Here is a 26,085-nt window from a genome sequence, read left to right as displayed (position 1 = left end):
AGCCCTCCCTGGAGCCAGGAGCAGCCAGAGCATCCTTGGGTGCCTGGTGAGGGGCCTCTCCCTGGCCCCACAGACCTGAGCAGCACAGTGGGAGCCCAAAGGCAGCAGGTCCCCTCCTGCCCACCCCCGTTCCGTTAGGCCCTGGGGAGATTAATGTTTAATCTTTGATTATTTTCCCCTTCCATCTCCCTTCTGTTTATTAACCTGGGGGGAGGGGGAGGTTTGGTAGCGCCTAATTGCAGAGCAGACTCTGGGCATTAACTAGATTAAATGAAGGTCATGCAGCATGAGATGGGCTGGGGTGCCTGAGCCGCAGAAGCTGGGGCATTTGCGGCACACAGCCCCACGCGGTGCTGCCAGCGCACCTGGCGCAGGTCTGGGTCACAGCTTTGCTCTGCCTGCACCCCTCCCCGGCAGCCCCCACACCCTGCTGCGGCACCATCAGCACAGCGCGGGCAGGGCGCGAACACAGGCAGCTGCCCTGCGGTGCCCTGCGCCTCTTCCTACGGCAGCCCCGCTGCGGGGCCGCGTCACCGGGGTGGCCCCTGCCTGCAGGATGCTGGTGGCAGCCCCACCATCAGCAAGAATTAGGCTCTGTGGCACACGATGAGATCAGAGCTGATTAGCGGTTTCTTTCTAATTTGATTATTTCAGATTACACTGAAGCCAGCCTGATTAAGAGTGCACGTAGGCTAACAGTCCCCTGCCCCAGCGTGCTGCTGGAGGGCCAGGCTGCACTGTCAGTGCCCGGGCCTGGCTGTGCCTAGCCAGTGAGCCGCTCCGCAGAGCATGCCGAGGCTGCTGGAAGCGAAAAGAGCGTTTTCTTGGAACCACAATTCCAGCCTGTGTGTCTTATGCCCAGCCATGATTTATGCAGCATCTGCAGGGCTGGGCTGCTTGGGCAGCCAACGCTGCTAGGCTGGAGAGGAGGCAAAGGGTCCTCCTGGCTCCCACTGTGTCCCAGGGCAAGGCAGAGCCCCACTGCCTGCCCCGGCGAGGGCAGAGCCCCGTGTCGCTGCCAGCAGCCCGGCCCCAGCTCTGCAAGGCCACGCAGCGGTGCGGCAGGGCAGCTCTGCCCCAAGTCCCCGTGCCCCCGGCTGCGGCAACGGCGGGTTGGGGTTTAGCAGGTAACAAGGCAGAGATTGATTAAACCGGGCTTAGTGGAGATCAGAGGATTACGGCGGGTGAGCAGGAGATTGCCAATCAGCGGCGCGGGCGCCTGGGAGGGAGCTGCAGGGCCAGCGCTGGCCGTGTCCCTTGGGGCACCGTGCAGGAAGGGTGGCACCGCAGGCCTGGGCCCACCCGGCGACCCCTCGGCCAGGCTGGGTGACGGCCATGAGGGGGATGGGAAGCCGAACCTCCCCGCGGCACCCGGGTGCAGCCTGCGTGCAAAGGTGTGCAGCGCACCCCACCTGCGCGGCATCCCCCCCCCAACACCTACACCCCACAGCTGCACTGCACGGCATCCCTGCGCCCCACCTCTGTACTGCAGTCCTACACCCCACCCCCTCACAACCGCTTGCACCCCCCAGCTGCCCCGCACAACCCCCCTGCCCCGCACCCGCCCCGCGCCCCCGGCTGCGCCGCGCGCCCCCGGCTGGGCTCTCGCTCCATTCCCCCCTCCACCAATCGGCCGGCTCGGTCCCGCCCTCCCCGCGCTCCTACTGGCTCAGCCGCCTTGGGCTCATCCTCATGCGATGGAGCGGGCTAATGAGCGCGGGCGCCAGCCACGGCCGGCGGCTGGCTCCGCCCCCCGCGCGGGGCATGCCGGGGGTTGTAGTCGGGCGGCCGCGAGGCGCCGGCGGCCCCCGCGCCTCCGGACTACGCGCCCCGGCGAGCCCCGCGCCCGGCGCCCCGGCGGGGCGGAGCGCCTTTAAAGGCCGCCGGGGCTCCGGCGGCGAGTGCGGGCCGCGCTCTCGGTCACCATGAGCGGTAGCGGGGCGAAGGGGGCGGCGGCTGAGCGGGAGGAGTTCATGGGCTTCTTCCCGCAGGTCGTCCGCGACCTGACCGAGGGCGGCCTCGGGCACCCGGAGGTGGGCGACGCCGTGGCGCGGCTGAAGGAGGTGAGGAAGGCCCGAGGGGCCGGGGGGGGGGTGCGGGCCCGGGGCCGCCCGCTGCCCGCTGCTGTCCGCCCGCAGGTGTTGGAGTACAACGCGCCGGGCGGGAAGTGTAACCGCGGGCTGACGGTGCTGGCCGCCTTCCGGGAGCTGGCGAGCCCGGGGCAGCAGGACCCGGAGAGCCTCCGCTGCGCCCTGGCCGTCGGCTGGTGCATCGAGCTGGTGAGAGCCGGGCCGGGGGCGGCCGGGGACCCCGTGGGGAATCCCCCACGCCCCCTGACCCACTCTCTCGTAGTTCCAAGCCTTTTTCCTGGTGGCCGACGACATCATGGACGCATCCCTCACCCGCCGGGGGCAGCTCTGCTGGTACAAGAAGGTGAGAGTGTTGGGGAGGCTCCTGTTTGCTGGGGGTCACAGGGGGTACTGTGGGGTCAGGGTCTTTTGTGACATGTCCCTGCCCTCCTGGTGCAGGAGGGGGTCGGTCTGGATGCCATCAATGATGCCTTCCTCATCGAGTCGTCTGTCTACAGGCTGCTGAAGAAGTACTGTGGGGAGCGCCCCTACTATCTGCACCTGCTGGAGCTTTTCTTGCAGGTGAGCTTGGCCCCTGCACCCCCCTCCTGCAGACTAACCTTGGGTCTAGGCGGCTTCTGGATGTCTGATGGTATGTGGATCTCAGACTATTCCTTAAGTTCCTGGACATCTCGCCAGACACGCACTTCAGACTCAGAGGAGCCCAAACGGGGCTTGGCATTTTCACTGTGCTGTGGAGACTTTCCTGGGGGACTGTGTGAATAAATCCTTTCTTTCCTCTGCAGACTGCCTACCAGACTGAGCTCGGGCAGATGCTGGACCTCATCACTGCTCCTGTTTCCCAGGTGGATTTGAACCGCTTCAGTGAGCAGAGGTAAAAAGAAAGACAGAGTTGCCAGCGCAGCTGTGGTAGGGTGGCTTTGCTTGCAGTCCCTTCCAGGCTGTGTAAGAGAGACAACTGGCTTGCTGCAAAGCTGCTGTCGCCTACCAGGCTTTAGGGAGCAAGTCCTGCTCATGCTGTCAGAGCCTGGGAACTGGGAGGGAGGGAGATGCTGCTTTTCTCCTGCTGGCCCTGATCTGCAGAGCCCTGGTGGGAGGGGAAGGCCTAGGCTTTGTCACTGAGTGTGGTTCCTCTGCCACAGGTATAAGGCGATTGTTAAGTATAAGACAGCATTTTATTCCTTCTACCTGCCCGTGGCCGCTGCCATGTACATGGTGAGTTTTATGGAAACTGTCTCGGGAGGGACCTAACCCTCAGTATGAGGCTGTCGAGGAGGGCAGGGGGTTTGGGAGGTGGGTGGAAGGCAGGTACTGGAAGGCTTTATTCCTTTTTTCCCCCTCTTAGACTGGTATTGACAGTAAGGAGGAGCATGACAATGCCAAAGCGATCTTGCTGGAGATGGGTGAATTCTTTCAGATTCAGGTAGGAGGTGGCTCCCCATCCCTCAGTGCTCGTAAGATGCTGGTTGTCGTGCTCATGTGTTTCCACCTTTGTACAGGATGATTACCTGGACTGCTTCGGGGACCCGGAGCTCATGGGAAAGGTTGGCACAGATATCCAGGACAATAAGTGCAGCTGGCTGGTGGTGGAGTGTCTGCGTCGGGTCACGCCAGAGCAGAGGCAGATCCTGGAGGTAACCCCCTGAAGAGGGGGGGAGAGGTGGTGTGTGGGCTGCCTCCCTGAGGACGGGCTGTGGAGGGAGTGTAGCGCCCTAACGCCCTAACTTGACAAGCCCTGTGCAGCTGTGCTGTGCTGCTACCTGCCTGGGAGAAGGTGTGGTGGGTGTGGGTGGTTACTCCTGCTGCACAGCCACTCTACAGCTGCTCCTTCAGAGCAAGACCTCAGCCTGACTTGTTCTGGTGTTTTCCCAGGAGAACTATGGCTGTAAGGAGCCTGAGAAGGTGGCAAAGGTGAAGGAGCTCTACGAGACTCTGGGCATGAGGGCTGCTTTTCAGGAGTATGAGGACAGCAGCTATCGGCGCCTGCAGGAACTGATCAAAAAACACAGCGGCCGCCTCCCTAAAGAGATCTTTCTTGGCCTAGCTCAGAAGATTTACAAGCGGCAGAAGTGATGATGGGCCTGTCTTGGGACTGCTTAGTCTTTGCTAAAGCGGGGCTGGAAGGGTTTACCCCCCTTGCTGTAGTGGCCTGGAGCTGGCCCCTGCCCCACCAGCTGCCAGGTCTCCTGCCCTGGATCGGGGGTCTGGGGGCTGCCTGTAGCCCGGGTGCTGGGGGGGCTCGCAGAGAACCTGCCGCTGTTTGTGTCAATAAACGAGTTACTGTGGGTGTGTCGCTGCCTGGTGTGGGCTGGGGCTGGGGGCTGCCAGCACCGCCGGTGCCTCCCGCCTGGCGGGGCGCGGGGGGCGGAGCGGGGCCCCACCCCCGCGGCTCCCGGGCGGGGCGGTGGCGGCGCTCGGCTCCTCCCTCCCTCCCGCCAGCCGCATTCGCCGCCGCAGCGCGACGAGGTGAGCGGGGCTGGGCCGGGCCGGGGGCTCCGCGGGGGCACGGCTGGCCTCGGGCGGCGGCCGGGGCGCCCGGTGGGCCTCCGGGGCCGGTGGATGCTCGGGGTCGGGGCGGAGCCGTCTGCCTGGGGGCCGAGGCGCCGGTCCCCCGCCCGGGGCCGCCGGTGGATGCCCGGGGCCGGAGCTGGCCCCGAGGCCGGGGAAGGGCCGGGCCGTGGGCGGGATGCAGCGGCTGCCAGGTCTGCGGGCTGGTCCTGAGGCCGGGCGTCTCCTCGCCCCCGGCTGGCCGGGCCTGGGCTGAGAGCGCCGGCTGTGCCACCCTCGCTCGGCCGGGAGCTCCCGGGCGGAGGTTTCCAAGGGCGTTTTCTCCTTGACGGCATCCCTGAGATGCTCCTGGCTGCTGAGACCTGTCAGAGGGATTCAGCCCTGCTGCTGCAGACGCCTGGACCAGCCAGAGCTTCCTTAGACCACGCTCAGGTTGTGCTCCAGGGATCAGCTGCTGGGATCCCAGCTACCGGCTGCAGCCCCCACCCGGCCAGACAGGCCCAAGCTCAGTGGGGTGCTGTGGGGCAGCCCCTCTCCCCTGGGTGCATTCCTGCCTCTGAACCCACAGGCCCTCGTGCTGGTCCCCTGCAGCTGGCCCTTCCCTGCTCAGTGGCTGCTGCAAGGTCACCACCCTCCCTCTCACCCTGTCTGTTCCTCTCCAGGTTTGTGCTGCCGTGTTCTCCCCTGCTGACTGAAAGGGCATTTGTTGTTTGCAGGGAGCTGGATGGTCTGAAAAGAGGAGGTGTGGGCCTCTCTGAGGAGCCCCGGCACTACCAGTGAGGCAGCAGCATGCTGGCTCCAAAGAAAGGCCTGCTGTGCAACCTCAACCACATCCATCTGCAGCACATCTCCCTGGGGCTGCACCTCTCCCGGCACCCGGAGCTCCAAGAAACCTCTGTCTCCATGGGTGGAGAAGACCAGACTGGCTGTAGCGACTGCCCCAAGAACTGTGAGCAAGTGGATGCCAATTCCAACAATCCCTCTTTGAAATGCCGGTGTTGCGAGTCCCACACTCAGCAGCCAGTGACGTTGGGTCTCCAGAACCAGGCAGCTCAAGACGATTTTCCCTACCTGCATGCTGGGGAGGAGGTGGCTTCCCCTTGTGATCCCCCTTGTGATCTGGCTTCCTCGTCCTCCTCTGTCAGCAGCTGCTCAGATTTCAGCTTGGATGACTCCCCGGTCTCTGTGTACTGCAAGGTGTTCTCCAGAGAAGAGTCCCAATCCCCTGAAAATCAGCCCACCATTATTCCCATAGAAGATGCCCAGGATGGCCAGCTGTTGGCTGACCGCAGTAGGATGTGTGATGGAAGAGACGCCAACCTCAACCCCACAGTGCTCCAGAGATCGGAGGCCCTGGCTGGAGAGAGCCCAGACAGCCTCTGCAGCAGCACCTCACTTGACTCCCAGTGTGATGAGACCTCTCCCAGTGCAGTGGTGCAGGAGACCACCAGCATCTGTGCCACCCTAGACCCTAACTGCAACTCCCTCCCCAACCCTGATGCCGCGCCTCCGGCACCGCCTGCACCAGGACGCAGACCAGGCGTGGCCTGTGATCGGGCATGGGATCCCAGTCCAAGCAGCGCTCCCGAGCCACGGCCCCGGGCTGGCAGCATCCCCCCGCCTGTGCCCCCCCGACCCCGGAGACGACTGCAGGTTCTCAATGCACACAGAGCGGAGCAGCCGCTCCTGCCTGCGCAGCTGGAGGAGCCAAAGCCCAGCTCAGGTGACCTTTGCAGAGATGCGGGCAAGAAGACCATCACCTCCTTCCATGAGCTTGCCCAGAAGAGGAAGAGGAACGCTGCTGGGCCTACTCTTGCCCAGGCCAGGCCTGACCAGAGCGACTGGCTGATTGTATTCTCACCTGACACAGAGCTGCCGCCCCCCAGTGAGCTCCTCTCCAGCGCCATGGGCCAGGAGCCAGCCCAGCCCCAGCTCCAGCACGACTGGCCAGCAAAACCGCCCAGCTCCAGGCAGAGAGAGGTGACCACATTCAAGGAGCTGCGGTACCGCAGTGCTTCCAACAAGCCTAAGGGCCAGCCAGCTGGCGAGCGGGCAGAGCTGGTGGCATCTCAGCACCCATCTGCACCCCTTGAGATGGCCATAGGCAGTGACGGCTCAGGCTGGATGCCACCTGTGCCTCTGGGCGGACACATGCTGGCCCCTATGGAAAGCTACCAGCTGAAGAGGCGGAGATCCCGGCCAGGACTGCAGCCCATTGCCGAGGGACAGCCAGTGGACGCGGAGGAAGGGGGGCTTCCACTGCAAAGCTGCCTCCCAGGAGAGAAGGGGCTGGGCTCCGGTTGTGATAATGACACCCTGGTTTGGAGGCTTGGCGGCCCTGGTGGGGACACCTGGGTGCCAGGGACGGTTGAGAGAGGAGACGAGACCTGCAAGGAGGGTAAGAATTTGGGTCCCCTCTTCTGGGCTGGGTGCAGGGGTGTCACCCTTTAGGGGACTGAGCGGGGCACAGGGGAGCTACAGGCTCTGGCGCAGTGGCCACATCGTGGGGCTGCAGGACTTTGGGGGGCGGTGGGCCGGCTGCCAAGGTGGGGGGTGCGTGTTGCAGCTGCACGCCGCGCTGGCCTGCTCCTGGCTAGCGGAATGGTTTCCGTGCCCTTCCACCGCCCTGTGCCGGGCAGGGCTGAGGGGCCGCCGCTTCTCCCCCACTCCTCGCCCCTCCACGCCTCCGGCTGGGCTCGGACGGGCGGCCCGCGAGGTGCCGGGGCTGCGTCCCCCGGGCGGCCCCGGCCCTTCCCGGCTGCCTGGGGCCGGGCGGGCCCCGCCGCGGCGGCACCTCCTCACCCCGCCCTGCCGCCGCCGCCGCCCGGCCCGCGGGCTCCCTCCGGGCCCTTCCTCTTCCCGGTCCTTCCCCGCCGCCCGGCCCGCGGGGCCCGGCCCGCTCCGCCCGCCGCGGCCCTCCGGCTCCATGGGCGACCGCGACCCGGCCGGCCCCGGCGCCGCCCGCGGTGAGTGGGCCCGGGGCGGCCGCGCAGGCTCCTGGCGGCGGGCGCGGCCTGGGCCTCCCGCGGCAGCAGCGCCCGGGCCCGGCGGGCGGCCCCGGGCCCCGCTTCCCCCGCGCCGGCCCCGCCGCCCCCTCGCAGCGCCGCGGGGGAGCCCGGCGAGGCCCCGCGGGCTGCGCCTCATCCCGCCGCCCCCCTCTCTCCAGCCAGGCCCTCGCCGTCCGCCGCCGGAGCCGCCCCGGGCGCAGCCCGGCCTGGCGGGGGAAGCACGGAGGGAGCCCGCCGCCCCCGCGGGGAGCAGAAGAAAGGTAACGGCCCCACGGCGCCAGCCCCGCCGCCGCGCTCGGAGCCGGCTCCGGGGGGCGGCAGCGGTGTGACAGGGCTGGGGCAGGGGGACGGAGACCCCCAGGGGCCTGGGGAGGTGCGAGGGGCTCGGCCCAGAGGTGGGGGGCGGCGGGCCCGGCCCTGCCCGCCTCTCGGCAGATGGTGCTGTCGAGCCGGAGAACGGGGGTGGGGCTGTCCCGGCATCCTGCGAACACCTGGAGGGTCTCCAGCCCCCGCCTCCCTCCTGGCCTCGTCCCCTTGGGAACGGCGGGTCCTCCATCCCCGCACCCGGCAGCAACGGCTTCCCATGGCAACAGCCTGGGATGCTCCGTTACCCTGGGCCGTCCTGGCGTCCGTGCGCTCCTCGCTGGCTCCTCCAGGCCTTGATGGCCAGAGCTGCTCCTCGCTGCAGCCGTGGCTGGTGCCCCGCCGGCTGCGTGCTGCTGCTGGGCCGAGGCAGGCCCTGCAGTGGCGGTGGGGGTCGGGTGCCGTGCTGAACATCCTCCTTTCTGTTGGCCAACAGCCCTGCTGATCGCCGTCAGCACCGCTGTGGATAAGATTATCGCCCACTTCAGCACCGCGCGGAACCTGGTGCAGAAGGTGAGGGTCTGGGCTGAGGCCCTGACCGGGCTGGGGTGGGCAAGAGCGAGGGCAGGCCATGCAGGCTTTGGCAGGAGGGGCTTTGGGAGCTCCAGGGGGAGGATCCCACCCTTCCGTCCCTGCAGGCTCAGGGTTAGGTGCTGCTGTTTCCCTCCCTCTCCCCTCCTCGTGCCTCCCTACTTCAGGCCCAGCTGGGAGACAGCCGGCTCAGCCCAGATGTGGGTTACCTGCTGCTGCACACCCTCTGCCCTGCGCTTTACGCCTTGGTGGAGGATGGGCTGAAGCCATTCCAGAAGGATGTTATCACAGGCCAGAGGAAAAATTCCCCCTGGAGTGTGGTGGAAGCCTCTGTGAAGACAGGTGGGTGTGAGGAACATGCTCCTGGAGATGTTGGGATCAGCATCTCAAGGTGCCTGGAGTCCTTTTGCAGCCCGGGCTGGGGAAGGATGTGTCCCCAGAGACTGTGTCGTGTATTCTACAGGCCCCAACACCCGCTCTCTCTACTCCCTGTGCTGGCACGTGGCTGGGCTGGCCCCTCTCAACAGCACCAGGCAGAAGTTTCATGCCTTTATCCTCGGCCTTTTGAAGTGAGTATTGGCCCTTGATGGCCCAGGCTGTCCTTGCCGTGATGGCAGGTTGGAGCAGAGTCCCAAGAGCTCTCACTTGGGTTCCCTTTGTCTTGTTTAGCATTAAGCAGCTGGAGCTGTGGATCTCTCACCTGCAGAAGAGCCCAGGTAAGGACACAGTGCCCAGAAACTCCCCACCCAAGTCCTCTCCTGCTTGCCAGGGTGATAATCCCATACTTGTTCCACCCACAATGCTTGGCTGCGATTTCCATAGTGGACCAAGGGTATTGTTTTCTGTGGCTGTTGTACTGGATGAGGGCAGTCAGGCAGACAATTTGGAGCATCATTTGGACCTGCTAGGATGGACCAGCTGGCCCCGGGAGGGTGCGTGGGCAAAGGCAGGTCATTTTGCAGCTGTCCAGCACTGTCCATATCTCATAGGTGTAATCTCCATGCTGTATTCACCCATGGCCTTCTTCGCCCTGAGTCAAGGCCCTCTTCCTCACCTCGCTGATGAACTGCTGCTGCTCATCCAGCCCCTCTCAGTGCTGACTTTCCATCTTGATCTGCTCTTTGAACACCACCACCTCTCCGTCGATGTAAGACCCTTGTCCTGTCGGCTGGAGTCATCCCTGTCCCCTGCCCATCACGCCGCTCAGGCTCGGGGGGCTGTGCAGCCTTCTCTGGAGGGCCAAAGCACTGCTGCAGGGGCAAGCCTGGAAGATGAGATCCCCCCTGATAGCCTGGGGAGGGCAGCCGATGCAGAGGACAGCACAAGGTCCCAGGCAGCTGTGCGCGGGCTGGTCCCTGGCCCCCAGGTGGGGGCTGCCCTGCAGCAGACCTTCCAGCACGTGCTGCGGTGGGGGGACCAGCTCAGTCGCACTTTCCTGGGAGCTGACAGCTCCCCAGAGATCCACAGGCCTGAGGAAGGCCCTCGGGACACCGGGGCTGGCCTCAGTGGCTGGTGGGGCCAGCTGAGCCAGGCCTCCAGGGTTTATGCTGCTCCTAGCAAGGAAAAGTTCCCCTTCATCTGGTGGACAAGGCTGCGGACGGCGGCGGGGGATTCCAGCCCTGGCCAGGCTGCGCGACCCCACGGATCTGTGAATGAGCCTAGAGGCACGGAGCTGCAGCTCCTTCAGACCAAAGCTGCCCCAGAACTCTCCAGTCCAAAGTCCAGCAGCAGTGCTGACACCTCTGCAACCTCTTCCCCTGAAGACCTCATCCTGCCCGCTGGAGCTGGAGCACCCACCAAACCAGATGATCCTGCTTCTGGAGAGAAACTCCTGGGTGCTTCCCCAGAGCCTCGTGCGAATAGGAACGGGGCAGCCCCTTCTGACACGGAGGCTGGGGGTCCTCTGTGTCCTGACAAGGGCAGCTGGCTGGGCCGGCTCTTTGGAGCCACCAGCCCCTCTGCCAGGAGCTTCCCTCCCAGTCCTGACACCGTCTCAGCTAGGTCCAGGTAAGACCCGGCTTGGGCAGGCAGGGTGGGGGAAGTGGCATGTGCTGAGGAGGTGTTTTTCTCTCAGGCTTGGGGTTTCCTGGCCTCACGGGGTGCCTTGTGCTGCCCATTATCCAGGCGGTGCTCCTGGGCTGTTGTGCTGTGCCCAGGGGATTAGCGCGTGTCCCAGGTGCTGCTGCCGTCACATTGCCTCAGTCCTTTAGAGCAGCAGGAGCTCACGGTGGAGGTTCACTGGTGCTTGATAGAGCCTCTGTCAGCTCCCAGACTGCCAGAAGTTTTCTGAGCAGGAAAAGGCTTCCCAGACAAGCCTGTGGCTTCCTTTTTGTTGTGGCAGGAGACCCTCTAGCTGGCTGTCCCCCAGCACACGTGTCCTGGCCATGATGGTGAAGGGGCTGGCGTCTGAGAAGACCTGTGATCAAGAAGAGCCGGAGGGGAATGCATCCAGTGTGCCCCAGACCCACAGGTGATGCAGGGCACTGTAGTCTTTGAGGCTGAAAAGCTGGTGGTAGGCTTTTTTTTTTGGTGCAGGGGTGGGGGGCAGCAGGGGCTGTTCCCATGGTCTGCTTATCCCACACACCTTTCTAGGGAAAGGCTTACACCGCTCCTTGTTGCTACCTTGCACGTTGACTGCTCCCTCGGCGATTCCCTGTCCCCGCTGAGCTTTGGGTGAACTGTGTGTCTGCCTAGCTGTGATCAGTTGTTCTCCCCAAACACTTCGGGGGGGAATTTTGAACATTTTCTTTCTCTTGTGCTTTGTGGATTTATAGCAGCTTGTCGGGGCAGCTATGTGGCAGGTCAGGAAAAAAAAGCTGTAGTGGTTTGTCTGTGCTTGTGCAGCGTCTGTCCGAGCGAGCAGGGAGGGCGGGTGGCCGTCCCACATCACATTCGGCCGTCTCCCTCCTCCCCAGTCCTCACTGGCGCTGACCTCACACGCTGCTGCTGGTTTTGTGATGGGGCTTCTCAGCCAAGTCGGTCAGATGGCATCTTTCCCTGGGAGGAGGTGGGGGTGAGGGTGGGGGCTGTCACTGGCTCCATACATGAGCATCAAAACCTCTCCTGAGTCCTGTGGAAGCTTCTCTCAGTGTTACCCGGGATCCCCTGGGGAGATGGATCCCTGATGGCGCTTGTTGTGCAGGGCAGTTCGGGCGCTGTGTGATCACACAGGCACTGCTGACGGTCACCTGAGCTTCCAAAAAGGGGACATCCTGCAGCTGCTCTCCACTGTGGATGAAGACTGGATCCACTGCTGCCATGGAAACAGCACTGGCCTAGTTCCTGTCAGCTACACATCCCTGATTTTGTGAGGAGGCGGAGGAGATCTGAGGAAGCAGCTGAGCTTGCCGAAGCAGGTGTCATTTCCAGGAAGGACCATCTCCTGCCACTTCTTCACCACCTTCGGGGCCGGCGGTTCTGCAGGGGACCCTGCCCTGGTGCCCGTTGCTGCTGCTTGTTCGCATGACGTTACCACCTGCTGTGGGTGCGTCCCGTGAGCCACCGCTGCGCATGGCCCTGCAGAGCTGCTGGCACTTCGCTGTGGCCCCCGTTTGGGACCTGCTCTCACTCGTGTTTCCTCAGTTGCTGCCCACGCCTGTGCCAGGGCAGGGGAGGACCCTGTCCCTGCGTGGCGCTCACAGTTCTGTGTGTCGTCTCTGTGCCGTTGTGTCCTGCCACCACTGCCACCTCCAAGTGCCCTGCTTCGCCCCGTGGCTGGGGCTGGTGGCCAAGGCCACCTGTGCGCAGTCCCAGCACTCTGTAAATACTTGTAACCACAGGAACGAGCTTATTCCGGGGTGGGGGGTGCGAAAAAGCTGGAAATAAAGGTTGTGACTCACGTGTCTGTGTGTGTGAATGGCTCATTGCAGCTGGGGGGAGCTGGAAACGGCCACGTGGCCCATCCCCGCAGGGGTAGCCTGGCCTGGCGCTGGCTCTTCGGTGAGTAAATGCTCTTGCAGGCAAAGCCAGCGCGCGGCGGGGCTGTGCCGGTGCTCCACGTAGCAATGTCAGATAACAGCCGCGGAGCCCAGTACGAAGGCGGGCCCTGGCAGGAAGGGCCCAGGGTCCTACGAGGTGTGGGAAGCAGCAGCAGCAGCCAGAAATAGCCCCGGGAGTGTTTGTGTCACTCTGGCTTGTTGATAACCAGCCCCACACGATGGGAGCTGCACGGCACTAGTAAAGGGATATGTTGGGTTGTCTGTTAAATTAAAACTAATCTTTTTACTGAGTCACAGGATTTCAGTCAGTGCTGGATGGCTTTTTTTTTTTTTTGGTTGTGGTTTTTTTAACAAGATTTCATACCAAAAAAACCATGCTTCATCCTTCTAAGTGCCACTGTTTCAGTGGCAAAGGAGACCGTGCCTCAGCTGATGCGCCGTGTTCGGCTTTGTGGCTAAAGCTGCTCACTTTTCAGTCTGGTCTCGTTTGTGTTTCTCTTTCTCTGGAATTTTGACTCGCAGACAAGGGACGGTGAAGCTTAATTGGCATGGCACTTGGCTTGCCTTAGGAAGCCCTGATTGGATTCCACAGCTGCCCCTGGACTTCAAAATGGGGGGGGAGGGGGGGTCAAGCCAGCAGGTGCTGAATACAAGTGGTACTTCAACCTGGTTTTTTTAATTAAAAAGAAATCCTTGGCTTGGCACCCTTAGTTTAAGAGGAAGACAAGTGTATGGGTCAAGCATGGCGGTTTGATGAGGCTAGGGCATGGAAAAAGAAAAAAAGTCAGGTTACATGAAAGGAGGGTCATCAAAAGGCTATTTCATACCTGGGTGACGCAGCTACCAAACTTGTGCCCACAACCACTTCTGAGCCAGAGGACCTTTAAACCCGACAAGCTTTATAGGGCCCGATCTCATTAGGGCCACCCTTGGCAGAGCGTATCAGAAGAAAGGGAAGGTTGCCAAAGGCTGGTTTGAGGGGCCACCAAGTTCTCGCTCTCCGCGTTGCTCAGCGTCCTGCCGTGCGCCCAGAGGACGGGGCAGGATGACGGTATGTGAGGGGGCTGGTGGGTCCCAACAACTCGAACCGCCTCTCGGCCTTTCCAGGTTACCTGCCTTTTTGGTAACGGGGGCGGGGGGGGGGGCTGTGCCCTACGCCGTGCGCGCCGTGCCTGGCCCGGCTCCGGGCTAACGCGAGCGGGGTGCGCTGCCGCCGTGAGATGCCCTGGCGCTGCTGACAGCGCCGGCCTGGGCGGCACCAGCCGTAGCTACTGGGGTTTGTGCTCTGGGAACAGGCCCTAACGTGTGGCTGTACGGGGTCACGGACCGACCTGCCGTCCCACGCGAGCGTCACACGGCCTCTGACCGCCGACCGGTGTCTGCGCCGGCGCTCCCGGCGCTGCGCGCCTGCTGCCAATCCCCCCTCCTGCCCAGGGCTCACCAGGACAACCATCGGCATCGGGTCGCATCCTCGCGACACGCCGGCGCCCGTGTGCGAAGGAGGTATTCGAAAGAGACGGGTCAAGAACCCCCCCATAAAAGAGGCTGCGAGAGAGTCAGACCACGACAGGAGCGGTTTGTGCAAGGCGGCAAGAAAAGGAAATCAAAGCCGTCTCAAAGAAAACCCCACAAGTCATCGATAGGAAAAGATTTTCCATTTAATACTAGACTCTCTCAGGATTGAGATGCAGGCTTTTTATGCAATTACATCCAATGTTAAAATTGGTAATACATAATTTACAAAGATTAACATCAAAACAATGATCTATTTAGATATGCTTTGTAAAAAGGAAATATATTAGCAGCATTTATTTTCAGCAATCACACAGCCTACACCCATGCAGACTAAGAGTTCATATCTATTTGCAATAATGTAGTGCTTCCTGGTCTTAAAACAGCGATCCTGGTGACACACCGGTCTTCTCGTTATTATAAAATAACCGAAAAATAAAAAAAGTCATTAATTTCTACACCAGTAAGAAAAACAATTCTTTGCACTTACCTAACATTTGATTGTCTAAAAAACATTTTGTTTAGTCTTTCAACAAAAGAAAGATAAAATGACAGAGCTAGTGTCTCGCTTCTGTACGCACTTTATTTTTTAAAAACTTTTTTAGTGTTTAACACCATTTGAGACAATGATTTCCGTTTTAAACTAAATGAGACAACTCAAGGTTTTGGACATGCGATATTCCTACTACACGCACGAGTATTTTATACTCAGGGTTCCTGGTACTGTACAGTGCTTCTCTACAGTAAGAAAATATTCCAAACTATTTTCTTATTTCTTTTTTTTTTTTAATAAAATATTTTTTCTCAAAGGGTTTTTTTCCTTTCTTTTTTTTTTTTTTTTCTTTTTAAATCAACACATAAAAGTTAATGGAATGAGTCATGTTCCACTAAGAGTAAAATAATTATAATAATAACAAGAATGTACATTAGGACAAGCTTGGTCCATTAAAAAGGAACATGTAACTACTGTATTGCTTTACATCCACGCAGCAGATATATACAACTTGGCACATTAAAAACTGGTTTTCTTATAAGAACATCTAAAACAGGACTGTATATGCATATGTACGTCTGAAAGACAAAAAAGCAAAGCCATTTTCAAGGGGCAGCGTATGCCGACCCCCCCCCCTCTCTCTGCCCAGAGACGGGCGACAGCTTCACGGCTCCGCGCGCCAGGGCGCCGTCGGGCGCGCCGCGGGCGCTCCTGCCGCGCCGCCGGTTCGCGGGGCGCCGCCGGGTCGCGGGGCGCCGCGGCAGTCGCCAGTTCAGGCGGCCAGAAATCGGCGCCTCGGCTTTGCTTTCGGGAATAACGCTTTTCGCCGGGGCGGAGAGAGAGGGCGGCGCGAGACACGCTGCCTCTTAATTTAAGAGACGGACATTTTAAGCTGTACAACCAGAACACAAGAATAGTGTTAGCAGTTGATATATTCTACAGTTCACAACAAATACTCGCTCTGAATACTGCTTGACGGTTCATGTAGTGAAGGTTTCCTTTTTTTTTTTTTTAATCCTTTTTCTTTTAACAGATATTAATTTGCACAACACACTAGACACACGAGAACCACAGCTTATCAAAAAAACCAACAGCAATGGTGTTGTCAGGATTTGACTTGCTTTATAAAATTTCTCTGCAGAAAAAAGTGGAAAAAAATCACACCCTGCCCCCTCCCCCCTCCACGACGCAGAACAAGTGCCTCAACCAGCCAACTCCTGCTTTGCTCCGCGGTGGCTCCGGAAGCTTCTCCTCGTCACAGGTACACACGCGGGCACCGGCCGCTCCACGGTTGAACCTTTCGCACGTTTGGGTACGTTTCGCTCTTCTTGGAACTTGTGCAAATCAGAGGCCGCAACTTTAGGGCGGCCTTTCATTTTAAGCCATCGGGCCTTCACCCTCCCATCTGGATTTCATTCACTGGCGTGGGCCGTGGTGGTGCCAACAGTATCTCGTACAATCACAGGTTAATTGGTGAACACGGGGAATATTCTCAAAGTCAGTCCTTATCCTTCTTACCGCCTTTTTTTTTTTTTTAATTATTATTTCTTTTATTTTTCCTCTGAGTGGGAATATCAAGCAAAAATAAATTAAATTTGACCATCCCGGACAATAACCACGAGGTTTTTCTCAGTACCTAACATCAATACAAGGCACGCCCAACAACACACACACCATAAGAGCACTGCAGAGCAGGGCAGGGCAACCTGCCAACCCAGACATCTAAGTGCTAACTGTTTGTATATTTGTCAGTTTTCTGCTGCCCTTTTTTCCTTGGCTGGTGCAGAGGAAGTTGGGCTCCTGCCCTCAGTCCTCAGCAGACCTTGTAGCAGACTCCAGACCACAGCCTCCTCTCGTGGCATCACTTCCTGAAGCTGCTCTCCAGGATGGTGAGAGTGCGCCGCCTCAGTTTTCTTCCTGATCCTTCCTCCAGCAAGTAAGTGACATCAATAGCTGCAAGAGACCACAGGCTTTTGGTGAAGAAGGTGACGTGAGTAACAGTTTTCCCGTTTCCCTATTCACGGTTCTTTCAAGGATGTTTCCATCCGTAGCGGATGCATTGAAAGTATCGAGAGTACTGAAAACTGCACCGGAGAAGGTGCCGAGCAACTCGATTTAAGCTTGAAGTCAGCCCTGCTTTAGTCTCGGTCGGACCAGACGACCTCCAAAGGTCCTTCCGACCCAAACTGTTCTATGAGTCCGTGATTATTTCGCATTAACTCCCGCAACGCGACAGAGACTGGACAGGGCTCATCCCAGAGACACGCTCGACCAGTGCTGCCGCTGCACCCTCATGCTACAGCTTGGACAATGCCTACGGAAGTTACTTAGAACTCAGTGGAAAGCTCGTTGAAGGTCAAAAGAGGCTTTCCAAATTCTCTTCAGTCTTTCTCTGCATGTCTGTTAAGTTTCTCGGTTGTAAACATAGAATGATGAGGGGGAATTTGTCTTCAGAAAGTTTCTGCGGTCACTAAAAACATTCTATAAAACACTGTCAGTCGTAAGAAATTTCATTCAGAGTAAGCGGAAACTGCTACTGTTGCAAAAGAAAACATTACTGCAAGGCCACCTAACTGTATTAATAAGATCCACTAGCAGTATATTCAGACAAAAGAGTTTATTTTACCAACACAGCCTGCGGTGAACTAAAAACAAACCTGCAGAAGAAACGCTATTGTGTAGCCACAGCATAAAAACTCACCATTTTTCCCTGGGATTTTCTCTAAGAGGTTTAGCAGGATTTGATTAAGTCTCTCTCTCTGAATATGCCGCCTTTCCTCTGGAGTGCACAGCTGCCTTGTGTCGGAATTGCTTTCTTCCACCTTTTTATCAGTTTCACAGGCCTCACCGGAGACTCCCTCTTTTTCTGGCTCCTCTAGGCTAGGCAGCTCACTTGAAGTTTGATCTTGGTTTCCTAATACATCCTCAATAAGTGGAAGAGAATCATCTTCTTGGTTTAAGTCTTTAATCTGTGGTTTTGAGCGATCTGTTTTCCAGGACGATCTAGCAGGAAAGAAGGGTTTAAATACAACAGTTTTTCAGACACTCACCTGAAAGGCCAATTACTAGTGAGTCACGGACTTCTCAGTAGGTGGGGGGCTTTCTGGAACCTGTGTCACTTGACCTCGCGCACGCATTCAAACCCAGCATTACCACCTACAGGAGGCTACGTTCCCAGAACCGTAGTCACGTAACGTCAAATGCCGTCATTTAAGAACAAATTGCTTTTATATTTTAATTTGTAAAGATTTTTATCTTCCAAAATAGTTGAGCTCAGCACTTAGTGATGTTTTTCTGCAACGGTCACAGCTCTTTTTAAAGCCTCTAAGAGAACTGAGCGCGTGCATGGGCCCTGGCCCATACTCCAACGCACACACGGGCACTCTGTCAGGGATCCGAGCTCCCTTTGTGCAGGAACGCCGGACGCTCTTGCCCTGGGCTCTGCTATCGCCCACGTTCAGCTGCTTCTGCTGACTTTCACAATGGCTTCTGTACTCTTCCTACGTACATCATTAAGGAACGCTAAGGCTGCTTCTGTATTCTATTCCTCCCCACTTGTTCCCTTTTATCTCCCTGGGCGTCGCCAGCAGAGATAAAGAAGTCATTATCCCGCTCCACTCAGCGCTGGTCAGGCCACACCTGGAGCGCTGTGTGCAGTTCTGGTCCCCGCTGTACAAAAGGGATGTGGCCAGGCTGGAAGGGGCCCAGAGAGGGGCCATCAAGATGATCCAAGGACTGGGCAGCTGCCATACGAGGATGGGCTGGGAGAGCTGGGTTTGTTCAGCCTTGAGAAAAGGAGGCTCAGAGGGGATCTCATCACCATGTACCAGTACTTAAGGGGCAGCTACAAAGAAGATGGAGACTCCCTTTTTACACGGAGTCCCATGGAGAGGGCAAGGGGGATGGACACAGGTTGCTCTTAGGGAGATTCCAATTGGCCACCAGAGGGAAATTTTTCACAGTGAGGACAGTCACCGTTGGAATAATCTCCCCAGGGAAGGGGTTGACTTGGGCACGCTGGACACCTTCAAGAGTCGTCTGGACAGGGAGCTGGGCCATCTGGTCTAGACTGCGCTCTCCCTAGAGAGGTTGGACTAGATGATCCCTGAGGTCCCTTCCAGCCTGGCATTCTGTGAAAATTTAGAGGATTGCTTTAAGTAATTTCAATTTATTATTTCCACAGCGCCCAGGGGAAATGGGTGGGAGAAAGAACGGACACTTGACAAAGACACAGGATTATCTAATCTTATCTCTTCTCAAAGAACAATCTGGTAGATAAGACTCACCTGCCTCCATTTCTCTTGTAGTTGTCTGGTACATAATGAGGCTGTAACGATAATAAAGATTATGGTTAGTACCAAACAAAATTCCCAGTGGAAGAAAGGGCTGGTCTATCTATTATTGTGGAAGTACCAGTACCGGACTCGCCTGACACCTGGGAAACGCCAGCGCTTGGCTGGCATATCTCACACATCAGAAGAATTCAAGGGAGGAGACATAACCACGTAATAAGGATAAATTAGAGCCAGACTTATTATCTGACTCTTATTATCTTCCAAATAAATTTCAAGCGATAGAGCATCATGATAAAAATAATCTTTGCTTTCTGCACAGCAAAAGTTTGGTGCCATCTCTAAACTTCTGCTTCCAGGAAGGGAAGCGCTCACTTGCACAAGATTTGCCGGATCCGGCACCTCTGCACTCGGAGGCAAAGTTGGGCTGCGTAGGAGGACGTGCACAATGAAGGTTGCTGCTTCAGTGGAACAGGGGAAAGCGAGACAGTGACATGAACAGATATTCAAATGGAGGATGTTAAGGGAAACTGTACTTCATCATTTTGCTGCCCGTCTGCTGGTTTTCTTGATAAAACGTCCATTTTCAGTGATAATTATATAGAAAGGAAGCGGTTTATCATTTGATAGAGCAGGGGAATGGAAATAGAAAAACACTGCTTTGCTGTGTTGTGAATCACTATTCAAAGGTACTGCTGAAAACCATTTTTTTTAAGCAAGTTCATTAAAACACGGAGTAATTACACCAAAGAAAAGAGAGCCTGACACAGACAGGCTACCAACGGACTATATGTTCTGTGATTCTCTGTACCGTTATTTTACACTGGCAGAATTGTGACCAAAAAGTGAATTTTAAGATTTCCTTCCCTCAGGAGTGGCTTAAATGAAATTAGCATCTAGATTTCGATCTCCAAACTTATACGTCCAACTTATACAACCATTCGTTCAACATCTGTTTGCCTTTGAACTGCATATTCTCTGCCTACAGTCAAGTTTCCTTTCCAAGCTTTCTTTCTAGCCAACTTTTCATCCAGACTGTGTATGCTTATGTGTCAGCCTCCTTCGGTTTACCAAGCTTCCTTCAAAAACAGAGAGCCAGGGGCTTTCCAAAAATACATTCAAGTCTTACAGTAAGAACTAAGGAAGCTAAGAGAAGAAACACTTACTGAAAAGTCTCTCCTGGGCGTGAGTTTCTTGGGGAAATGGTCAAAGGCGTAGGGCTTTGTGCAGACAGGGTAACGATTCCGGTGGATCTTGTAGAAGAGATGAGCTGATTTATCAAGGCGGTAATCACAAATATATACATCCTGTTCCTTCACGCCTTTCGGCCTCCCTGCAGTTTCGGAACAAAGCACATAGGAAAAAATGTTATCAGATTCAAGAGGAGAAACATGGTATACCAGAACAAGAACAAGCCACACACAGTGTCAGCGAAGCGGGGGACTGTCAGAGCTGTTCAGTGGGATGGCAGGCATTCTCATTTGCTCTCCTTCAGAATCACAATAGCCGACACATTGCTAGTTCAATTTAAGAGGGAAACCTGTATGCTCTAACCAAATAGTACCCAAACTTCTACAAACACTATTATCAACTGCCACCCCTTTCTCTTCCTCACCCACCACAATCCCCCCCTGCTGCTGTCTCTTCAGTACCGGCCCTCAGAAAACAGAAATCACCGTCCCAGTGCTAAAGTAATACTGTTTTCTCAGCTCTGATACCCTGTGAATATTGGCTACTGCCTTTGTACAGCAGTACCTATTTTAGCATACTTCCCAAACAATCAGAAAGGTGCATATTATTTGATTTCTCATGCCATTAAGTTTCCTTACCTTTGCAGTAGGTGTATAGGTCAAGAACACAGCATGTTCCCACCACAGCCTCTAAGGGGATAATTTCATACAATGGCACCCGGAAGAGCTCATTGTGATAAAACTTTCGAGAAGGGGAATGATGTGTTTCATGCGGACGGAAATAATGATGACCAAATGCAAACCGCTCCTCTCTGTTTGAAGGTGTAAAGGTAAGAGAAAGAGGGAAACAGAAGGGGGGGGGAAAAAAAAGACTATTTCTATAAGCCCATGAAACAACTTTATTTAATGCCCTCCACTTAGTTTTGAATTATCTATCTTGCGCTTTTGCAATGACTGTGATGAAAACGAAGTCACATGAATATTACACATTCAACTCTATCCCCTTCAGTAAGTGGAAGTACTTCTAGCAGGATTTTTATGGACACAGCAGACTTACTGTGCTGCCGTCCCTGTGGCACAGGCATTTAATCCTGTGACAGTGGCTTAGCAAGTCAGCGATCGTTAGCTGAGCCAGTTCAGCTGTCAGGGTGTATTCTCAGCCTACTCCAACAGTGAGGAAAGCGCATCAACTTCTCTCTCTCATCCCTTGCTTAAACCTCCAACCTCACATGTTTTCACTCTGCCGCTGCGGAGCACAAGCAGAGGCAAGTGGGAAATCACCAAGCCTTTGTCACTGACCCGGTTCAGTCCTGCATTTTTAAGCTACGACAAGACCTCCCCAAAATTACTGTGTTTTCACAGGTAGGTATATGGAATGTCCCAAGTTCAAAAGATGCCTTGAACATACTTCTCATTTTTCCAGAGTTTTTCAATGCGGAAAATATCGAGTTTCTCCCTGTTGATGTGGGACAGCAGCCGATACGACTGCCGGACAGGGTGTCCATCTGGAGTTCTACGGCTGTCTCTCATCAGGTAAACGCAGTCACCTGGCAACAGGCACAAAATACACACCCGTAAGGAACTTTTCATGAGTCCAGCAGCACCAAAACCAGAGAGGTAAATGGTTTCATTAAAACTAACATGACAGAGCTACCTAATGTTGTAAAGAGTGATGCAAACCCAACGCAGAACCCGCAAAAGAGGCAAGGTTACCTTGATTATTATCACAAAAGCTTTAGAGCAAGAACTAAACATAACTTGAATTGTTTGCCCAGGCTGAAAATAGCGACGTATAATGAATCAAGATAAATTATGATAGACCACAGGATAAGTAACAAATAAGTTTTGTTTAGGAAAACATGTAGAAATTAGTGATAGCCGCAATGTTTAAAGAATAAATCTTTACCATCTAAGAGAGAAGATACTTAGAGAAATTATTAATAAGAAAATAAATCATTGACCGAGAAGCCCCAAGCCTTTGATTCTTTGAGCAGAACTCCAGTAAGATGCGTAGCTGAGGGAAGGTAAACAGAACTCAAAAAAGGCTGAACAAAATGACACTCCTGGCAACTAAAAACGTCTTTCCCAAGTGCAAGTCCTGAACAGGTCCCTAAACTTCTATTTCATCATTTCGTCACATGAGCGAATTAACTGTTTAGTTTCTCTGCTCTGGGAAATGGCATTGAAAATACCACCCTCCTTCCTCCCCCCGCCAGACCTGACTGCCATTGCCTTTGGGACAATGACTATCATTTGACAGGGTGAAAATACCCTGCGCCGTTGAAAAAGCCTTTCTCCTTCAGGGAAAAAGCTTTAATCAATCATGTTCACAAAGAACCTGAAGAGCCTCAGAGGAAGAACATTTGGGAAACTCGAAGTATTACTGAAAACTTCACTGGATTTAGTATACAATATTTAAAAATCAATTCCATCTGTTCTGTTATTTATCTCGCAATGAACAAAAACCTGGGAGGTCCCAAGTCATAAAAACTTAAGAAAAACTACCCTGGGTAAGATCAAAGGTCATACAGCACAATATTGTAGCGAGAAAAGTGAGGAGTAGCAGATGCTTAGGAGGAAAAAAGCACATGCATAAGGCATGCATAGGAAAAGCCTTCCTGTGGTATCCCCCTCAGGCTTACTTTAATCTCTGTTTTACAGACTTTTAGAGCTAAAGGCTACAGCTGGGCCACTGCGCATAAACAGGCAGGGATTAATCCTTCCTCCAACAATTTGTCTAATCTTTCTGGAACCATTCATACTCTTGAGCTCTCCAACTTCCCGTTGTAATGCCTTCCACAGTTTAGTCAGGTTTTTGTGAAAAAATACCTCCTATTAAATTAAATGTTACATTAAATTAAATTAAATACATTGCCTGCTAATTTCAGTGTTTGTTCCCTAGTTTCTACACTGTTGCACCTTTCCTGGGCCACCGGTGATTTCACAGACCTTTATCATATCACCCTCCAAATCACCTGCGTAGACTCCGTTCACAGCAAAGGTGTCTCATGTCTGATCATCCTTGTCACCGCGCTTGTTTTACAAGCGGCAAAATACTCTCTTTGAGATGGGGTGATGACAAGGAGAGCACACAGCACGCGAAAGACAGACACACCGTAAGATTCTGTAACGGCACAATTACTTTTTCTATCATGTTAATAATAGTTTCTAACGTTCAGCTTGCCGTTTTGACTCGTGCTCAGCCTTTCTCGTTTCCATTCAACTGCAATGACTGCTGGATTTTTTCCCCCATAGCACATACCTATTTTTGTCTATGTGCGGTTACGTCCATTTTCCTCCCGCGTACGTTACTGTTATTTAATTAATTAGCAGGTTCAGCCTCTGCTACTTTCACAGCTTAGTAAAGAGATGCTAGGGAACCACCAAGTACAACGCAGCCCTAGGTTCATGAACACCTCAGTTTTGTTCTCCCTTAGCTTATGGCCAAATTTAGGATTAAAGTGAAGGGTGTGTAATTATATTTTCACAAATATAATCTCATTTATCAATCTTGTATAAGTGTAAAAGATGCATTCCTAAGGACTTCTCATACGCAAAAATTGCTTTAAGATCTTATGTTGCCCCCTGTCCCTGTACCAGTGGAGTACAACACACTGCACCATTAAAAAAGTGCTCTGATTTAAAACAGAGATGACACGGGCCATATGGGCACTGACATCTGCCCACAGCCATGAAGCCAGCTTTTAAATATTCTGGGTACCAGAAGGTTTAAACAAATAGAAGCTGTAATTGTAGGAAGGAGAGACAGAGTTTTATTCTAGCTTGATTAAGTAAAAAATGGCTGAAGACAGGATGACGTAGGCTTGCACCTAAGCTAGCAGAGTGCAAGCTCCGCAAGGATTCAGCGTGTATTTGCTGGTGATTAGCCTGTACTCACCCGCTGTGTTAGCTCTTCCTACTACCTGAACTAAAGCTGGGATAATAACATCTTCATTTTACTAAGTTAAGGATTACTTTTAAGGAACTCGCCTCCCTAATTTCTTTAAAAGACTTGTAGAGAAAAAAAGTAAGGTACGTGCTGAGAGCAGCTGCTGGCCCCAAGCAGAATGTAAATAAATCCACTTATTTTTGGCTGTTATTTTAAATGAGCTTTTTCAACTCTTCTTCCCTACCTCTTCAGTGAGAATAAAGCAACTCTAGTACGTATTGTACCCGACTATAAAAAAAGAGTGTTCAGAAAGAAACGTACAAGGATACTCTCTTGCCCTAAGGATCAGGAAGCTTGATTTCAATTCAGGTTTATCCAGATGTTACTAACTACCGAAACAGCTACCCCTCTGTCTCAAAGAGGGAGTTTATAGTTGTGTGTTTTCAAGGAAGAGATGCAGCTGCCGTTGCTGGTGCATCAGAGGTAACGACATATGACAGTTCCTGGCTACGCAGGCTTTCCAAGGTCCATTTTAACTTCCATTTATCAACTCGCACCTGAGGCAGCGCTCCTTGTTCGCTCTGGAGGATGTGACAGACCAACCGACCAGATCGACCTGCGTAACGTCCTGGCTTTACGTGTCAGGTAATTTTTGCAGAGGAAGCACATCTGTAGTATATAACTCAAAAACCTCAAGTAGAATTGTCAAGACATTAAAAAGCAAGTCCTCTAACCAGAGGCTGAAGGACCCTCACTTCTTTAGAGGGCTTTGTTCACAGCAAAGTGTGGGCACTCACACAGCTGGAAGCTCTTCAGCCTTGTTCCTCAAAAACATGAGGTCTCAAGCTTGGAGCTGGAAGACAAACTAATGCAACGTACAGCAGCAACTCCCCAGCAACGAGCGTGGCCGAACTTTCAAAAGGCGGCAATGGTCTCAAAAGCACTTTCAGTCTTTATCCCCAGATCAGCCTCTTTCTAATACACAAGAGAGGGAAAATGTAGTACTCTGCACATAGAGTGACTGTAGGGCTGAAGGTCACCATGGTCTCTTTTGCACTGGAATCTGTGAATTACATGGCCTTTTAGAAACCAGAGGTATCAAAAAACACATTTCTTCTACTAAGATGAGTTATATACCTGGGCACCTGCATCACAACAATTTCCACAGGCAGGTGTCGTGCCTCAGAACTTTTGGTGGAGAACTTGAGACCAGCAATGAATCCACGGATTTCCCCTTTCCCTACTGTAGCTGCGTATTCCTTTCGGGCACCTTCTGGGTATACACCTTGCTTGATCTATTCCCTGTAGCTGCAGAGCCACGTGGTGCCTAACAGTGGCAGCCTGGCCTCCTTTGTCCTCTGCCAACGGTACACGCAGGGTAGCCATGGAAGGACTAACGTTTCTCTAATTAAAGTCACCAAGATCTCATTAGAGGTACGCAAGCGCAATACAATGTGTCATGACAAAAATTACCTGAATGCTATGAATGGCTGGAAGATGCCCCAAAACTCAGCTAAAACATAATCCATTTTAACAGAAAATGTAAAAGCAAGTAGTGATACAACCCTAGAAAGCAAGTTATCTCCAGCAAGGAACCCAGCAAAAAACCAAGAAATGAGAAAACCAAATGGCTGAACTCTAGCCAGGACAGACAATGCAGAGCCACAATGCAAAGGGCAGACTGAATGCAAGTTCTGGAGTCCTGCAGAGAAGATAAAGAATACACTGTTCTTTGACTTTTTTTTTTTTTTAATTCTCCACTTCCCTGGAGACCCTCCCATTCCCCTCTAGCAAACATTCCAACTGGTTTTACTCATTCAGGAGCATTTCTCTTAATAATGATATAAGCCTCTTTCTAACCCTGTATGCATCTGTAGGATGAAATAAGACCAAAAATTTTTTACAAAATCAGTGAACCTAATTATGTAGCTGTGTAGCTGCCCCTGGAAGACACAGGGCTTTGAAGCAATGTCCAGAAAGAGACACTTGAGGGAACAAACAAGCAGTAAGTTGGATGTTTTCATGACCATTCTACACTAAAATACTGAGGGCCTAATAGCTGCCTTTGCCTTCACTTCTAAATGTTAACACCCAGAAGCTGGCTCAGCATCTGCCTTCTCTGAGGGCGCCGAGAGCCCTGTCTGTGCTAAAGGTAATTAATGTTTCTTCACCAACCAGCCTGTGAGAACCCTTACGACATGTCACTCCCATAATAGCGTGGAACACAGCTTTCTACTTGTAAAAAGATAAAAGCATTTCGAACAGGACGAT

The 26,085-nt window shown here is 54.3% G+C and overlaps 3 protein-coding genes across 6 annotated transcripts in view; 2 read left to right on the top strand and 1 right to left on the bottom strand.

Annotated features, from left to right (window-relative positions):
* The first annotated feature begins 1,855 nt into the window (after nucleotides 1-1,855).
* On the top strand, nucleotides 1,856-4,375 carry FDPS (farnesyl diphosphate synthase). The gene is made up of 9 exons (XM_064475395.1): nucleotides 1,856-2,063; nucleotides 2,139-2,279; nucleotides 2,353-2,433; nucleotides 2,529-2,651; nucleotides 2,876-2,964; nucleotides 3,233-3,305; nucleotides 3,436-3,513; nucleotides 3,590-3,724; nucleotides 3,963-4,375. The coding sequence occupies exons 1-9, from the start codon at nucleotides 1,926-1,928 to the stop codon at nucleotides 4,161-4,163; spliced, it is 1,059 nt and encodes a 352-aa protein (XP_064331465.1). The 5' UTR covers nucleotides 1,856-1,925; the 3' UTR covers nucleotides 4,164-4,375.
* Nucleotides 4,376-4,519: 144 nt separating this feature from the next.
* On the top strand, nucleotides 4,520-12,342 carry RUSC1 (RUN and SH3 domain containing 1). 3 transcript variants are annotated; one of them, XM_064475370.1, is made up of 10 exons: nucleotides 4,520-4,556; nucleotides 5,315-6,996; nucleotides 7,765-7,866; nucleotides 8,406-8,482; nucleotides 8,668-8,842; nucleotides 8,964-9,069; nucleotides 9,170-9,216; nucleotides 9,490-10,507; nucleotides 10,842-10,970; nucleotides 11,643-12,342. In XM_064475370.1, the coding sequence occupies exons 2-10, from the start codon at nucleotides 5,388-5,390 to the stop codon at nucleotides 11,809-11,811; spliced, it is 3,432 nt and encodes a 1,143-aa protein (XP_064331440.1). In that variant the 5' UTR covers nucleotides 4,520-4,556; nucleotides 5,315-5,387; the 3' UTR covers nucleotides 11,812-12,342. The 3 variants fall into 3 exon arrangements, with proteins under 3 accessions (XP_064331440.1, XP_064331442.1, XP_064331441.1); XM_064475372.1 differs by having other exon boundaries at nucleotides 11,648-11,803; XM_064475371.1 differs by lacking the exon at nucleotides 11,643-12,342 and adding an exon at nucleotides 11,093-11,636.
* Nucleotides 12,343-14,071: 1,729 nt separating this feature from the next.
* ASH1L (ASH1 like histone lysine methyltransferase) overlaps nucleotides 14,072-26,085 on the bottom strand; it is a 65,632-nt gene continuing 53,618 nt past the window's right edge. For both annotated transcript variants that reach the window (XM_064475363.1, XM_064475364.1), the window contains exons 23-28: nucleotides 21,334-21,472; nucleotides 20,565-20,737; nucleotides 19,902-20,068; nucleotides 18,730-18,770; nucleotides 17,145-17,446; nucleotides 14,072-16,396 (exon numbers count right to left, since the gene is read on the bottom strand). In XM_064475363.1, coding sequence (XP_064331433.1) covers nucleotides 16,305-16,396; nucleotides 17,145-17,446; nucleotides 18,730-18,770; nucleotides 19,902-20,068; nucleotides 20,565-20,737; nucleotides 21,334-21,472 — 914 coding nt within the window. In that variant the 3' untranslated portion in view covers nucleotides 14,072-16,304. The remainder of the gene's footprint in view (nucleotides 16,397-17,144; nucleotides 17,447-18,729; nucleotides 18,771-19,901; nucleotides 20,069-20,564; nucleotides 20,738-21,333; nucleotides 21,473-26,085) is intronic.

This window comes from Phalacrocorax carbo, chromosome 28 (assembly GCF_963921805.1).
Source record: "Phalacrocorax carbo chromosome 28, bPhaCar2.1, whole genome shotgun sequence".
NCBI lineage: Eukaryota > Metazoa > Chordata > Aves > Suliformes > Phalacrocoracidae > Phalacrocorax > Phalacrocorax carbo.
This window is presented reverse-complemented; position numbering and strand designations above follow the sequence as displayed.